Here is a 16,423-nt window from a genome sequence, read left to right as displayed (position 1 = left end):
ACCACACAAATTTTATTACAAAATGTCTAGACATAGTACACAAGTACAAAACCACTGAATAGCACACGTCAGATCAAGAGACATCAGTTTCAGACTTATTCTGATTTCAGTGACACTGTTCAGCTGCAAAAGCACTAGTGTGAACTGACTTGGTAAGAAAAGCATCACTTGGATACCTGGAGCACCTGGTAGGGAACCGGGGTGGAGGGCAGAGAGGAAGCAGAGAAGATGGTGATGACCAGTGGATTGAGCTCCATCATGAGTTCTTCAGACAGGAGTGGCTGGTCCAGGGTGATGCTACACAGTCCCGCAGACACCCCTCCAGAACAGGTCCTGAAGCACTCTGTAACAGACCTGTCCCCTGACACAGATCACAGATCCCCATTAAAACAGGCAGAAGGGAGTGTGTGTATTTGCTTTAGAGCACTTAAGATAAAGGAGAAATACGAAGGGTAGTGCCGACAGTGATGGGACACTGATGAATGAAACGCTGAGGTAAGGAGGTGGAAGTTCTGGACCTTTAACTGGTGCCCTCAGATTTACAGTGTTCTTGGTAGAAAATGCAGTTGGGAATCAACTGGAACAAATGTTTTGAAGATCTTGTTTCTTTTATAACTTTTTTCTAACAATGATGCCTTCAGGTAATTGGCAAGTACAACCATAATTAATTTAAACCAAATTGCTTTTCAAGTCTCAAATATCTCTTCATACATCAGCCGCCTAAAATGTCTTTTTTCTGATTGTGTACAGTTTCAATATGCAGGTTAAATCCTAAATGTTTTTTTGATAAATCTGAGAAACAAATTTAAATTGTTTCTATAATAATCTAGAATTTCTAGAATAATGACAGCATTGTGTAACAGCCTCCCCCCTCAGTCTTGCCGTGAAAGTAGTTCTGTGTGATTTTGTCTGGCTCTGTGTCGGCAGTGCAGTGTTCCCTAGTGAACACTTTCATCAGAGACTCCTGCTGCGGCTCGGAGCCGGACACATCAAACACGGAGGGAGCAGGCGGCTGGCTTAGACTGGAGCCGCTCAGCAGCCAATTAGAGACCTCCGAAACCCCGCCCCCCCAGTGGGCCAGCCCCTCCCTCCCAGTTTCACCCCTACAGTGCACAAGAGCAGCAGAAACCCAACCCCCACCACACACACACACAAACAAAAGCACACTCCCCTCATGTTACATAAACATCCCGCTCACTGACAGGAAACACATGGGTGAGCTGCATACTGGAGGCAATTTCGGTTGATCTGTCTTCTGGATGTTAATGGAGACTTTAAGTGTCGAAAAATCAGCATCTGAAGTGCTTGTTTGGTCAAACTTTGGATTTATGCTTCCTGGACTGGGAATGTCAAGTATACATTGGGTCCACTGACAAACCTCTCTCTCACACACACACACACACACACATACGTGTGGGCCAGAAAGCAGCAATCAGCTGTACAGAGTGTGAGTACCTGCAAGAAGGTTCATGACCTCCAACTCCGCCAAAGCAGCACCAATCCTGCACGTGTCTTCCTTCTCTGCTTGGTCCTCCTGGGCCAGTTTTTGAGCAGGCTTCTCCTTAGACGCCTTCATCACCTTGCCTTTCATATAGCTAATCATCACTGAATGAATGGGTGAAATTATACAAAGTGACCCTAGATGTCATCATAATGCTTGCAAGCTTTGAGATTTGGACAAGAGCATTATTTCAGACTATCCAGATAGTATGTAATGAGTAGAATAAGAATAAGAAGAACAATTAAGTTACAATTAGCTTAGATATGATTCTCATATCAAACTTGTATGGATGGTTGGGAGTCCCTTAGGTCCTTAGTAGGTTAGTCTAAAGTTCATTTCCATCCTAAGTTTGAGACCACCATCCTTGCCTTTTTCTGGAACTGCTTCAGGGTTGTTTCCCTTCACATCAGTCCTTCCGAGATGGTCCACACCTCCATAATGAACACATCTGACAAATATATATCTTTGTAAATATATTTAAATATATATATTCATACACATTTCCCATTAACTGTTCGAGCAAATTCCAATATTCCTGATGTAGAATGTTCCTGATGTACAATGCGAACTGATTTAATTGGAGAACCTTCTAGAGAGTGCACAGAATTGTTCACTTCTTGCACCTGACACACCTGGGCCAGGTAACCACACACTATAAAATTATGTCCGTTACCTGGTTCATGTGGGTGGCAAAATAGGGATGTTTAAAATGTAAAATGTAAATGTGCCATATTTTGTCAATTGTGATTTTTTACACCCCAATCGAAATTTGTCCTCCGCATTTAACCCATCTGTGCAGTCAGAACACACACACACTAGTGATTACTAGGGGGCTGTGGATCACACATGCCCAGAGCGGTGGGCAGCCATAGCCCGGCGCCCAGGGAGCAGTTGGGGTTAGGTGCCTTGCTCAAGGGCACCTCAGTCATGGCCTTAGGTCTGGGAATCGAACCCACAACCCTCCGGTCACAAGACCAGTTCCCTAACCGCCAGGCCATGACTGCCCACTGTGGTCACGGGGGCCTGGGACACTACACATTATGCTGTAACATTGCTGCATTCATTTGGTACATGCTAGATGGAGCAAACATGTAGAAAGGATCAGAGGAGCTTAAGTTCCTCCATGACGGGCCGCACCTTTGGGTGGAGGGTTGTGCTGCTTCCTGTGTCGTTGTTCCTGCAGGATTCAGAGCCACAGGAGAAGGAGCAGCAGCAAGGACGTCCATGATGAGCATTTTGGGATGAAAAACGCAGAAAAAAAAAACATTTTTCTGATGACTGCAGTTCGGTTTGTGCGTTCACTGCACTCAGGGTCCTTTTTCATTTTTCCTGTTGTTTTAAACAATTTGCCAAAGCACCTTTTTGTGCCCTCTTCCTGTCTGTGCTGCAGCTGGTCTGTGCAGAACTCTTGTGCTCGACCACCGTGTTCTCTCGCTGCGGCTTTGCAGCTCCGTTTCTTGAATTCTGCTTCTCATAAACGGCTCTGAGCTTACACACCAAGCTCTTAGTGCCACCTGCAGAGACGTGGTCAAATGTTACACTAGCATCGCCCAAAGATTTGTAAGACTGAATGGTCTAAGTCAGAGAGAAGCCAAGAACAAGGATGGGTATTCTGCAGAATTCTCAGTGTAAGTAGTGTTACTATCTCACGGCATGTGCTCTTAAAGGTTCCTGACCATGCTGTGTGCACAGATGTGAGGTAGATGTGATGTATGCTTACCAGATCCTTCAGCTTCACTCTCTGGGACTGCCCCTACCATCACAAACACCACACGAGACACTTGAGTGACATGAATGCGAGGCCGAACCGACTGAGACCGCGTTCTCAATTTAACACCCACACGAATACCAGCAAGGAATCTACATCAGTTCCTAGAAAGGCTTCAACATGCTGTAGTCCTCCGACGTCTGCTAGTCTGCAAATGCTACGACACAAATGCAGCCATGCTGCAATGTTCTTCCGCCCCCCCCCCCCCAAGCTATTTAGCATGTAGTGTGACCACTAACAAGCTGTTTATTAACATTTGGATCTAACATTCATAGCATGTTCAGGAAATCCTGTTTAGACAAAAGGGACGGCATATATAATCACTCTCGAACGTCTTTTCTAAACGCCTGCTCATATATGGAGCTCCAGTCAAACCTGTGTGGTCTGGCTCCTCCACACGTCCCGGGGGCAGTCTGACGACCTTGGGGCGGGCGTACTTTGCTTTGGTCGACACTTTGTCCTTTGTGTCCCACACCCTGAAGGTGATTTTATGCGTTGGCATCTTAACAAGCAGCTGTCTGGTCACACAAAGTTGCACAGACTGAGACCAGGCCAGCCAAACGCGATCGCCCTCCTGCCATGGTGTCAGTACCTACACACATCAGCTGTGTTAGATGTCCAAAAATTTATAACACTATATTTCACAAAAATTTGAGTATCAGACATACTGTAACAAAGCCTCAGCTATTATCCAACACAGAATCAAAGCAGATTCTAGCAAGTTCTTAATGAGATGCAATTACATAATTAAACTTGAATCTGCATGCAATTACATGATTAAAGTTTAAGAACTATGTAGGTAGGAATTAAGTATGTTCATTGTGTTTTAAGAGCATATGACACCACAGAGGTTGCTGTAGTGATCCAGAAACAAGCAGTAAGGTAGTTATTAACTGTTATAGTACACCTTTTTACCTGGCTGGATCAGTGAAACACCTCATGTATAATTCATATATGCAGATGAGCTATGTGCATGCTACACTGCCCTAGGTTATTGTAAGGTATAATGGATGTTGATTCAGAACGTGCACGGATATTGCCATCTGCTCTGGAGCAAAGGCAAAACTTGATCTTAGTGTCATGATCATCTAAACTGGTAGACTGGAGTGGTCAATGTGATGCTGTTCTAGCACTTAAGGAAACACATATGCTACACCCAACAATGACTGCTTTCAAATGGAGTCGGATTGCCTGAACCACAAAGACAAGGAATTTCTAATCAACTGTACTAAAAAAAAACAGCTTGATAGTTGTGTTAGACAGTATGTCTGATTAAAAGTGCACATAAACACAGGGAACGTGTTACAAGCTTAAAGCAAGTGCCTTCAATTACCCTAGTCTCCTTCTCTGTGTAGACCTTTGCAGTCAAGCCAAACAGCACTAGGTCCACTTTGGTTGGCTCCTTACTGTCAGGAAGTAGGCTGTATTCAATATGGTAATATGCCTGCCGTGTGGGCATCTCCATTAGCCCGGTGGACACCACTTTCCTGGAGGGTTTCTTTCCTGTTTCTGCAGCTGTAACTGGAACATCGTCAACCCCTTTGAAGAAAAAGATATAAAAGCTTAGGTACAGAACAGTCCTTAACAATTAAATTTATTAAAGACATTAAAATTGCCCAGATTAACAGTTTTAATTTTGACAAATGTAAATGCTGCAGTTTGAAGTGAAAGGTGAAAAACTGGCGCTCCGTATACCTCGAGGTACAGCCAGCGCGATGCTGACGGTGAAGGTCACCTTGTAATTGGAGTCACTTTTACACTGACTTATGGTTTTGTTAACCAGTGGACAGGAGTCTGTTGTGTCCACATCGAGGTCTTCCTCATCTCTTTCAGAACTGTGGAGGATGTTCACACCACAGTTATTCTCATTGTCTGCCACGATCCCTGTGTCGAACTCTGTTAAAGACCGGAGTCTGGGGAGGCCGTGGTTGTTACTTCTCCCTGGCTCTGGTGATGCTCTGGATTCTGCAGGTTCCATCATGTTCCAAGAGTGATTGTTTGCCTCTTTGGTAGCGAGTTCTTATAGAAATGCAAATTCATATTAATATTCTGACACAAATAATGATATATAACAGAGGCAAAACGGAGCAAGGAAAAACGGTTCTGGTAATGGTTTACAGCTACAGTGTCATCAATTACCAGTACATTACCATTATAGTGGCAAACATATGGTCACAGAATAAAACAAAAACGTTTACCTCAGGTGACTGATGAACCTTCAGTTCCCGCCATTATGAAAGACGCGATACAGCTGCAACATCCTTTAGTCTGTTGAATCTAAAAGAGCATTTCGAAGAGTTGCGAGCGCAACTAAATCCGACTCTTTTGTAATCTCCAAATGCTTTACGTCGCCCTGACAACCAGACCCGTTTGGTCACAGTGAACACAGAGGTGGGATTATGGCAGTCAAGTAACACTGTACCCAAAGTAAACTAGTTACTGTGTAGCCCTTCGGCGTTCAGTTTGCATCTAAACACCTCAGAGGGTTTTTAACTATATGTCGAGATGTTGTACAGTAATGTGTAATATATTATATATGCATATATATATATATATATATATATATATATATATATATATATATAATTTATTTTTTGTCAAAATTATTAGCCTACGTGAAATGGAGAAATAAAAAGATATTCAGTCATCAAAGTGACGGAGACCTGCAATGGTACCAAATCTGTATGAGTTATAAACAAATGTTTAACAGCTTTTCAAAAGTTTTTTTCCCTCAACAGTTAAGGTTTCGTGGGCTGTCCGCGTCCCTCAGCTACGCCTCCAAACCCACTGGCTGTGTTCAACATTACTACGAGAAGGGGACGGTCCGAGGTTCGCTACACACGCGTTCGGCACACCGCTTATATCTTTGGTGCATCTGTTCAATGCATTAATAAGTTAAACCTCCGTAAATGGGAGTCTTATGAGGGGTCACAGAATGGACACGCCAGACGCATGCGATCCATACAGTCGCCCCGCGCGCAGGACACAATGGATAGTGAGTACACTGGCTTACCATTACGGACTAGACCGTGGCGTGGAAAATGAAATTATAGTTCTTGCAACCGGGTTGGATCAGTATTTGCAGGAGATTTTTCATCATCTGGACTGTCAAGGGGATGGCAAAATTCCTGCCGAGGATTTTAAAATTCTTTGTGATATTTTGGGACTAAATAAAGAGCCTTCTCTCGAGGAGTGTGCAGGAATACTGGACGGATTACCCAGTGAATTCACTTTCAGACAGTTCCACGCCAAACTTTGCGGCTTTTTCAGCACCAAAGCTGGCTGTCCTTACGAGAACGGTAGGTTGCTTGTTGGGAAAGAAAGCGAGCACATCGAGACGCAAATCCGTCTTCGAAGCCCTTTGAGACGGCGAGAGAAACTGTTGAGTTTGGGCGCCAGCAGGCGGATGAGCGGCTCCTCTCCCGCCGTGGACCGCCTCAGCTCGGGCTGCAAGCAGGGCTCCTGCACCAGGGAGTGTTACGAGGAGATAGTGGCGCTGGAGGAGGCTGAAGACAGGATAGCCAAGCTCGACGAAGAAAACGCGAGTCTTAGAGAGCTCGTGGAAGATATGAGAGCTGCTCTTCAGAGCAGTGACGCTCGGTCCTTGGCCTTACAGGTAAATGCAGTTTGTTTAATCTGTGCACCCATCCAAACAGTAATACTCAAGATGGTGTAAAAGTGACCCCTAATCACGTTTTGCATCCAGTAAACACAAATCATTCATTGTTTGTGTTGGTGATTCCACTGTTTGTGAGTAAGGATGTGTCTTGCTGATGGATGCTGTGTCCCGTTGCTCGGTCTGTGCACACTTCAGGTCGGTCTGTGGAAGAGCCACTCCAAGCACAAGCCGGACAGTGGCTGCTTCATCGCCCGTCACACGCGAGCAGCTCAGAGGTCCGGCACCCCGGGCGGCTTGAGGAGCCTGCAGGGCCTCCTCTGGGAGTTGGAGCTCGCTCAGAGCGCCCGGACGGGGCAGCTGGAGGAGCTCCTGCTCCTCAACCACAAGCTGGAGCAGGAGCTGCACGCGTCCCGGGAGGCGGCGCTCGTGCTGGAGGAGTGCAACAGGACCCTGAGGACGGAGCAAGTGGAGATGAGGAGGAAGGTGGAGGACGCCAGGGAGGCTCTGCGCAGCGGCCTGGCTAAGGTGAAGGAGCTGGAGGTCAAGGCCAGACGCGTGCCCGCCCTCCAGAGGCACGTGCAGCAGATAGAGATGGAGCTGCTCTACTACAGGTGAGGTGGCGTCTCTGCACCGCCCCCTCTGGACACAGCAGTGCAATAACAGTGTCATTCTGTACTAGGGGGAGTGCAGTATTAACTACTACTGGATTAGACTGTCACCACAGTCCTAGATTTGACTGTGGTGACAATACACTTTTATTGCACTATGATTTATGATGATCAGCCCCTTTTTGTGTGTGTGGTAACATCTGCTGACTGTAATTGATTTAGGCTAATGGTGTGTACCAAAATGTTTTGAAACGTTTGGTTAAACCTTGGACTTGCTTTGGAGTTGGCCCAGTCCGAGTGTGAGCGGCGGCCAGAGGAGTGATATTATTCCAGCCCTCTCAGCGTAGTGAATCGCAGCTCCTCAGCTGAAATAGCTCCTATGGAATCCACTGGCTTGAGTCTTGAACAAGTGTAGCAGCCTACATGCTTCTCCGCCGCCTTGATGTGGTCCTGCGTCTCGAGTGCAGACCTTGTTTTGTTTGGGTTCGTTGAGCAGGCAACGTGTGTGGCGGGCGAGCACTGCCACACGCCCTCCAGAGGCCGGGCTGCTACGGCTGGCTGACTGCTGGTTGTGACGCTGGAGCTGGGGTTTTATACCTAGTCTGTCATTGAACCTCCCAAACGCATGTGTATTTAATGAATGTTTAGGGGCTGCTAAGCTGTTTTGAGCTTCAGTCGTGTTTGCGTTCTCTTACAGCTTTGGCTGCAATCCTGACAATCATTGGTAAATGTAAAGCCGATTGTTTGCCCAGAATCTACTTTAAAAACACTTTTCTAGTAATATTCCTACAATTCCTACAGGATATTGCTATCAGATATTGTCTTGTAATACTGAATGTCTGGTTATCCTCCGCATCAAACTTTAACATTATGTACATTTTCCAAGAAACAGGCTGAGAGATTTGTTTGGTGTCAATGACGCAGGTTTTGAAAGACCTATCCTGTTTTATAGTGTTATTAAATCTGTCCATAAACCACTTTCCCCGTTCCTCTTACCAAGAAAGACCAGCACGTTCACCGAGTTAAAAAAACTCTGGAAAGTGTTCTGACGCCCAGTAATTCATCCTGACAGAAAAATTAATTCTGAAGAAGGCTCTTCTGTGGAAAACTAGAGAATCAAAGTTTGAATGGGTTCTAATTAAGTTACAGCAGTCTTTAAACAACATCCATTTCCGACCTTAAAGATCCAGGACCATGAGTCTCTTCATTGTGACATTCATCATAAACGTTCTGCATTCCTGCTAAGACCAAGGCCTCGCTGAGCTCCTTAACATTTCTCTGGCTTTGTGTGTGTTTGTGTCTGTCTGTCTGTGTGTCTGTGTGTCTGTGTGTGTGGGGGTGAACTCCATTCATGCTCTTTAAGCCAAATAATTCATTCGGCATCACAATGGTCCTGACAGGCTGGAGAGAGGCTCCATTCACTTAGGGAAAGGCCTGACCAAAACACACTGAAAGTTCCCATCAGTCTTCACGCAGATTCCTGGTGATGTGTGCTCTCCTTAAATAATAGATGAACACTCCCTGCCCGGATCCTAGCAACTACAACCCCCCAAAGTTGAGCTTTCTTCAGATTGGTGAGCCCTTCAGATCGGTTAGCACTTCAGATCGGTTGTCACTGTGTTGTTGCAGTGACAGTGCGATCAGGTTGGTGTTATTGTGTATATTTGTTGTTGCTTATACAGCGTGCCATATGAGACAGGATACGGCTGCATTCCTAGGGATGTGTTCCCTAAACCTAGACTGGTTAAAATAACCATGATTTTCGGTGAAGCAGAGTTCATGGTCTAACTGTGTTTGCAGTCTTGGCATTATAAGTATCTATTATAAAGCCCAGGACATTAGCATAGCCCAGAATGAGACCCCAAAATCCACTTAGCGCCTATGCTACACCCCAAGCTACATCCAAAGCAGAAACCAGGCCCAATAGAAACAAAGGAACTGCATAACGTATTATAAAAGTAACAAGGCACCTTTTGAAAGGCTGTGTGGTGTACAGAGAGTTTTTCATAACTCCGGAATAGGCAAATGATTCACTCAAGTGAAAAAGTCCAACAAAAAGCGTGCCAATAAACGTCCTTCGTTCTGTGTCCCAGCTGGGCCCGGGGTAGATCACTGTAACCAGCACTTCTTCTCCATGGTGCTCTTACCGGGCAAGGCAGGAACCCTTTAAGATGAGCCTGTGTGTGAGTTAGCTCCTGTAGCTCACCCCACAGAGCAGGACAGGTAAACGAAAAACGCTTACGGTGCCAAGGTCACGGGTGAGACTGCTAGGGAGCACGAACACGGCTGTGCTCTTAAATATTTATACCACAGTCACTCTGGGTAAGAGTAATAACCACATGCTGTAAAAAAAAAAATTCAGATTAAGTCATCGTGTTACTCCAGTTCTGAGGGATAAATATAGTCGTATTTACAAACAGCTTGTTGAAGTTTGGCAAGCTTTGCTTTCGTGGTAGATGCGATGCTGGCATGTGTCTGGAACTGCTCAGACTTTAAAAACTAAAACCCTGTGGTGTGCATGCTGGCTGCTTGGCTGTGCTGACACGTTTCACATGGGCTTTTGGCTTGTATCAGTCGCTGATCTTGGATCAGATGTCCAGTCCACATCCACCCGGTGCACTGTGACGTGGTGGGTATACACTGATTCCAGATCATGGCTCTGGGGCGGTGCCTGGGTGGGCAGGCAGCAGTCTGGAGGCATTGCAGAGGAGCGCTCTGTGGGAGCAGATGACTCCGGTCATACACCACGGGTCAGTGAGTGACCCGCTCACCCTCCCGTCACGCCTTTTCATCCGTCGCAGTGGACGGGTCTGATGGCCATTCCTCCTCTCCTATTTGTCCTGATCCCCGTGTGTTCCCACAGGACTCGCTCACCTTATAAGGACTCGTGGCTTTGCACACCTGCCCCCAAATGTTGCTGTCCTGTCTGACAAACAGACATCTGCGTTCAGGTATTCACACCAGTCCCCTGAGTGCAGCTACTGTCTCTGTAAACAAGAGGTTTCCGCTGAAAGTGTCAAATGTCTCCTAAAGACACGTGGGCCGCCCAATGGAGGATGGGTTCCCTTTTGAGTCTTGGTCCTCCCAAGGTTTCTTCCTAATCCCTAAGTTTTACCTTTTTCCTCGCCTCTGTCTCATTAGAGATCTGGACCCATTCGATTGTAAAGCTGCTTTGTGACAACATGTGTTGTAAAAAGCGCTATAATAAATATATTTGACTTTGATGTTTCTGAGGTGATGGTAATGGACAGTCTTGGAGCTGGGACAGTCATTTTTCACTGAAGGGTTTAGGATAAACTAGCAGTATGGAGGAGATCCCTTGAGAGCATCTACTGTGACCGTATACAGTCTTATACATCACAATTAAAGCTTTTTTGGTGTTTGTCCACTTTAAGCATCATCTAACCCCTACATTCCAACAACTTTGTTTACTGTTTATTTATTTGGTTGTTTCACTTTGGAGACAGACACATCTTTACTGTAATGCTGCTCCTCTATACCTCCTGTATCCTCCTACACCCCAAACGCTGGCAGGAAGCTGAATCCAAATCCAGATTGGTAACGTTGTCTAAGATCCACTGCAGTGTGGGCCTGTGGGCTGAACCTCTAAACCCAAAGCCTTCTGGCAGTGAAGTGGAGCGGGGGAGAGGGGGCGGAGACCGACCCACGGGCCAGACCCACGGGCCAGACCCTGCGGACACGATGCTGGGAATGGAACAAACCTGCTGACTTCATTTCCATGAAAAACAAGGGACCCGACCATCTGCGCCTTAAAGGGCCGGAGGCGTCCTAGAAATTAGGGGCGGAGCGGAGGGCCAGACCTGCAGGGACAATGAGTGTAGAGTGTGGAGGATGAACAAAGGGGAGAGAGAGCACCATCTGGAGAAAGATGCAAACAGTCAGCTGTTTGTTCACGAGGCCTCTCACTCTGAGGAGGAGCGCGCAGAAGAGGAAACCTTCCATCTTTCCCTGATTACGACGCCTCTCGCGGGCGGCCATTATCATGCCTGCATGTACCGGGACAAAACATTTGTCATTTAGTCATTTGAGTTTGTCAAACAACTCGTTTCGGTTTCTTTGCTTTTGTCGCTTTATTGTTGACGTGAAGGCGATTGGCTTTGTAGATGGTCCGTCTGACAGGCGGATCAAAAGAATCCGTTATGGCCCAGACGGCGGCAATTTCAGGTGCCGGGCGGAAAGCATTTTTAAAACATACAATCCCAACCTGTAGCCATGTTTCCCATAATAACATGTCCCAAAGATGGCAAACCAATCAGCATTCACTGTGTTATGTCTCTCGTAGGCAGAGAGTTCGAAGTTGACAACCCGGTTAGACCTCACAGGGATGTGCAGTGCAGCGTAGCACACGAGGTTACATCACATGTTTAGGCGTGGGCAGTAATGCTCTTCAGGCATAATGGGGGGAGTGGGGGGCAATGTGTGAGACAGGAAGGGGGTGAGGGGGATAGACCATGTCCCGTTTCCCCGTTCTGCAGCCACTGAATCTCGTACAGCACTTATTGGTAGAGGGGGTGGGTGTTCTTTGGCTCCTCCCACCACCTACACGGAGAGAGCAGGGGCCTTTGGCTGGGCTCTCCTGTTCTGTGCAGGGCCACTGTGTACATGCCTCCTCTGATGGTGTGTTCACAGGGGCCAGAGCTTTACTGATCAAGGCAGGACGAGGTGCAGATTATTTTGCTCTTGCTCAAAATCCCAAATTTTTCCTTCCACCTCACTTTGAGTCAAATCAGGGGTCATGGATTGTACACTGTGCAATGCACATTATAATGCATAACATGACAAGCCCTCAGTGTTGAAGGCATTTTTTAGGCCTTATTTGAATGGGTTTCATCAAGCTGATTCCAGAGAAATCTGGAATGCAGATGGAGTGTACAGAAATCTAGAGAAATCCAGCGGTCACCATCTAATCTAACGGACTGCAGGGTGTGGTGGAGGAAACCTGGTTTTCAATTTAATTAAAAATATTTATAATGCTATTATTTAGTGATGTAATGTTTGTAAGCTGTTTATTAAAGACTTTCAGTTTAGCTTACACATTAAAGCTACGGTGTTATTGTCATGGGTGATGATGTTTTACACAGGATAATAACTGAACACTGTATGTGTTTGTGTTGTTGTGTAGTGTTGGTGGAAATGTTTCTGATACTTAAATGCATCCTGTATTCTAGCATGTGGGTAGCGCTATATTAAACAACAACAAAAAAAAAAACACATCAAAACACCATAGTTAAGAGAAGGTGAGAGAGAGAGACAGGGAAAAAGAGATTGGGAAAAAAAGATGGAGACAGAGAGAGAGGATGAGAGAGAGAGAGAGAGAGAACGAGAGAGAGATGGGGGAGAGGGAGATAAAGAGAGAGAGAGAGGGAGACAGACAGAGAGAGAGGTGGCACTGCAGTGAACCTCACTCTGCAGCTCAGATCTGTGCTTTAGTAAACACAGGAAGTGCCCTGGTGTCCCCTGTGCTTAAACACAGACAGCTGCAGTAACCTGGGCTACAGTAACTTGTAGCTTGTGCAAGAGCCAGCCTTACCATCAGACACCCCGCTGTCCTGCTGTTAGGGCCTGCAGACAGGCCCACGGAAACTAGGCGGTGACCCCGAGATGACGTAAGGGCCGTGGTGCCGGCTGGAGTGAGATGCATCACCGTAGGCAAAAGACTAGATTACCCTTTGATTAAAAAAGCCCCCTTGTCCACACAGTATTAATAAAATTCTCTTCTCTCATGCATCTGTTTGTTTTCTCTGCCACGGGCGAGTCCCTGTTAAAAGCAGCGCTGCCTGTGAAAAAATCCGTCCCATCTGCAAACAAAATGAAACTAAGAATAAGGTTTTAAGCACCTTTGTAAAGATGTATGCGCTTTGCATTCGAGGCACTACGTGTTCGTTCTGAAACCCTGTGTCTGCTCACACGTTTTGAAGAACACGTTGAGGCCTCTGGGAGAGCAGGACACATCACGTCCCTGTCCCCAGACGTCCCCATCCCCAGATGTCCCCGTGATGTGCGCCTGCTTGGAATGGACACATGCTAACAGAGACAGTTCAGGAAATGTCCACACAACTATCAACCTCCACTCTTCCCCTCAATGAGATCCAACATAATAAATACTCTTTCAGATCCTAGGGCCAGAACTTTGAAGCTCTCCTCCGGTTTCCAGTAAACACGGATTATAAAACCTTCTACGCTCAACTCCCGTGATTCACGTGGAGCAGGAGAAGCGTGTCACACTTGGCGTCCCCGCTCCAGCACCGGTCTGTCCCACTGACACCCCCCCCATCCCCCTGCGTCCAGAAACAAAAGCCACATCACAGATGGGTCCACGCGGGCCGCCGCCCCCACGCTGCTTCTCTGCTGCTCCGCCGTTCGTTTTAATCAGCATCAGCCTCTCTGGTTACGAGGTGGAGGGTTGCAGTGCCCACCAGATGGAATCAGGGAGAATGAACAATGGCGGGTTCGGGCCTAACGTATGCCAGATGGAGGCCTCACGGGCCACGACTCTCCTGCTCGTCATTATCCGCTCTCTGACTCCCGGTCGGAGAAGAACTCCACTGAATAGGAAACCTTTATGAAAAATTCACGTTCACCATCTCAACCTCTGCTCTTAACACATAAGGGCGAAGAGCATATTTTACTTTAGGGTGTGTTTATGGGCACTGACTTGCAAAATAAAGTTTACAATAACGTATTAGCGTGGTTAGTGGAGATGAATCAAGCATGTGACGTTTGTGATTGTAAAAATATGGATTTTCACCTTTTTGTCATTATTTCATAACCACTTAATGCAGCTTTTTTCCATTCTGCATGCATTTTTCCCCGAGTTCCCAGCCTGGGCAGACGAGTCTGCATGTCTGGGTCCGCAGGGCCTTCCCCAGCGTGCAAGAGTCCGCATGCTTGCTGGCAAGATCTAATAGCAGAACCTCTCGTATGCAGTTGGACTCGGTTCAGGAGTCTGGGATGCAGCCCTACCAGTTTCCCATTCTGATTCTGTGGTCAGACAGGTCTGGTTCTCCAGCTGTAGTCACTCTCAACACCTTTCCTTCACAGTGGCACCCTGTTCATAAAGCATCTGTTAGGAGAAGATTCTCCCAGGAGTGTTGCTCTGTTGCTCTGCTAATCCTCCTCTAACTGGACAAGCCGAGCGTTTAAACGAATCCAATATCCCCTTCTGCTGAGCTTGCTGTTCTTTTCTCCAGAACCTTTTACAATCAGCGCCAATCCCTACAGTCCCAGCCCACACACACACACACACACACACACACACACACACACACACACACACATGCACATACACAAGCTGTGCAACATCTTGGTCAATTAAAGTGGAATTAGCCACACTGAGCGTGGACAATCCCCTTCATACCGCAGCCAGACCATAATCAGACCATAATCAGACCATAATCAGGGTGGCATGATGGACACTGACACCTCGTCGCCGTTATAAGGCAGCAGCTGCAATACACCTTCTGGAGCTTCAAAGCAGCACGGCCAAAAGTTGGCCAGCATTTTATGACAAGAATTTTGATTGTTGAATGTTAATGCTAGGTGATAAAAAAAAACATTGCAAAGTGTTACTAGCATCATTTGGTGTGATCACCCTTTGCCTTCAAAACAGCATCGATTCTGCCACTTGCACAATGTCAGGGATTATGTAGGATTATACTCAGGTGAATAGTAACCAGTTATACTGAACAGGTGATCATGATCGTTTTCTCAGACTGAAACACAGTCGTTAACTGAAACAGAAACAGCTGTGCAGGAGGCTTAAAGCTGGGGGAGGAACAGGCAAACTCTGCTGTAAAGGTGAGGATGAGGAAGACAGGTTCACGTTCACAGGTCATTCACCACGGCAGCACCACAGCAAGACACAACAAGGCTGTTGTGTTGTCAGCTCAGAACTGCAGAACCCAGTGGAACCCAGATACACCATCTACTGTTCAGAGGAGTCTGGCAGTGGCCCTCATGGGATAACTGTGGCCAAAAAGTCATATCTTCACCATGGAAATGAGGCCAGGTTATGCACAAAAACACAGGAACTGGGCTTCAGAAAATGGCTGAGGGTGCTCTAGAGTGATGAGTTAAAATGTGCTGAGAAATACAGGCAGACACTGATCCATTATACAGTACCATCAGGGAAGTGTCTCAGTGGCCCCAAATCTATCTAACAGGACAACAAACCCCAAACATATAGCCAATGCCATTAAAAAACATCTTCAGAAGACCAAGGAGCACTGCAAGTGATGATCCCCAGTAGAGCCCTGATCTCAACATCGAGTCTGTCTGGGATTATGTAAAGAGACAGAAGGACCTACATCCACAGAAGATCTGTGGTTCTCCATGACTTCCTGTTTGGGCCTGGGTTTGGGTCATGTGCTTTACTGGCTGGTATAGGTGGAATATCTCCCCACACTACTGTAGAAGCAGGACCATCCTCCATCCCTGTCTTGGTCCTCCACCAGTCCGTGCCTGGCGCAGCTCCGGGACCTACCAGGACCTCCTGGATCTTCTGGACTTCTAGATCTCAGCACATCGGAGCACGGCACCTTGTTCCCGCAGCTCGAAGTGTCGTCATGGTGACGGTGCATGCGCATACGAGAGCTTTTTGAACTCGCCGCTATTCAGACCAAATGTGTGTTTCTTCTCCTCTTTCTTTTTTTCTCCCCCTTCTTCTGGCGAGACGCTGTCATCTGGAAGCACTTAGTCACCGATTCACGACGGCCCCTTATCGAGTTTCCTCCTCCGCGAGCAGGGGAGGCACCGTAGTGAAATGCTTGGGAGAAAAGGACTGTGCTCTGTTACAGCTGTTCTTCTACCTGAACGCGGCCTGTGTCTGAAAGAGCTCAGGACTCCGAGGCAGTGGCCCTCCGAGGCAGTGGCCCTCCGAGGCAGTGGCCCTTCTTTATTCCCTGCCT

The 16,423-nt window shown here is 46.8% G+C and overlaps 2 protein-coding genes across 5 annotated transcripts in view; one reads left to right on the top strand and one right to left on the bottom strand.

Annotated features, from left to right (window-relative positions):
- The window catches only part of cfap92 (cilia and flagella associated protein 92 (putative)), an 11,126-nt gene extending 4,718 nt beyond the window's left edge, over positions 1-6,408 (bottom strand). Inside the window, exons 1-11 of one of the 4 annotated variants that reach the window (XM_077007558.1) lie at positions 6,283-6,408; positions 5,468-5,546; positions 4,965-5,288; positions 4,603-4,808; positions 3,645-3,861; positions 3,222-3,254; positions 2,860-3,015; positions 2,639-2,678; positions 1,870-1,949; positions 1,456-1,605; positions 177-361 (exon numbers count right to left, since the gene is read on the bottom strand). In XM_077007558.1, the coding sequence (XP_076863673.1) occupies positions 177-361; positions 1,456-1,605; positions 1,870-1,949; positions 2,639-2,678; positions 2,860-3,015; positions 3,222-3,254; positions 3,645-3,861; positions 4,603-4,808; positions 4,965-5,250 (1,353 nt within the window). In that variant the 5' untranslated portion in view covers positions 5,251-5,288; positions 5,468-5,546; positions 6,283-6,408. Of the gene's footprint in view, positions 1-176; positions 362-1,455; positions 1,606-1,869; positions 1,950-2,638; positions 2,679-2,859; positions 3,016-3,221; positions 3,255-3,644; positions 3,862-4,602; positions 4,809-4,964; positions 5,289-5,467; positions 5,748-6,282 lie in introns of those variants that run through there. The other 3 variants (XM_077007567.1, XM_077007549.1, XM_077007577.1) reach the window with 3 other exon arrangements.
- efcc1 (EF-hand and coiled-coil domain containing 1) overlaps positions 6,035-16,423 on the top strand; it is a 15,424-nt gene continuing 5,035 nt past the window's right edge. Inside the window, exons 1-2 of the mRNA XM_077007588.1 lie at positions 6,035-6,885; positions 7,084-7,499. Coding sequence (XP_076863703.1) covers positions 6,190-6,885; positions 7,084-7,499 — 1,112 coding nt within the window. The 5' untranslated portion in view covers positions 6,035-6,189. The remainder of the gene's footprint in view (positions 6,886-7,083; positions 7,500-16,423) is intronic.

The sequence above is a fragment of the Brachyhypopomus gauderio genome, chromosome 1, assembly GCF_052324685.1.
Source record: "Brachyhypopomus gauderio isolate BG-103 chromosome 1, BGAUD_0.2, whole genome shotgun sequence".
NCBI classification, from domain to species: domain Eukaryota; kingdom Metazoa; phylum Chordata; class Actinopteri; order Gymnotiformes; family Hypopomidae; genus Brachyhypopomus; species Brachyhypopomus gauderio.
This window is presented reverse-complemented; position numbering and strand designations above follow the sequence as displayed.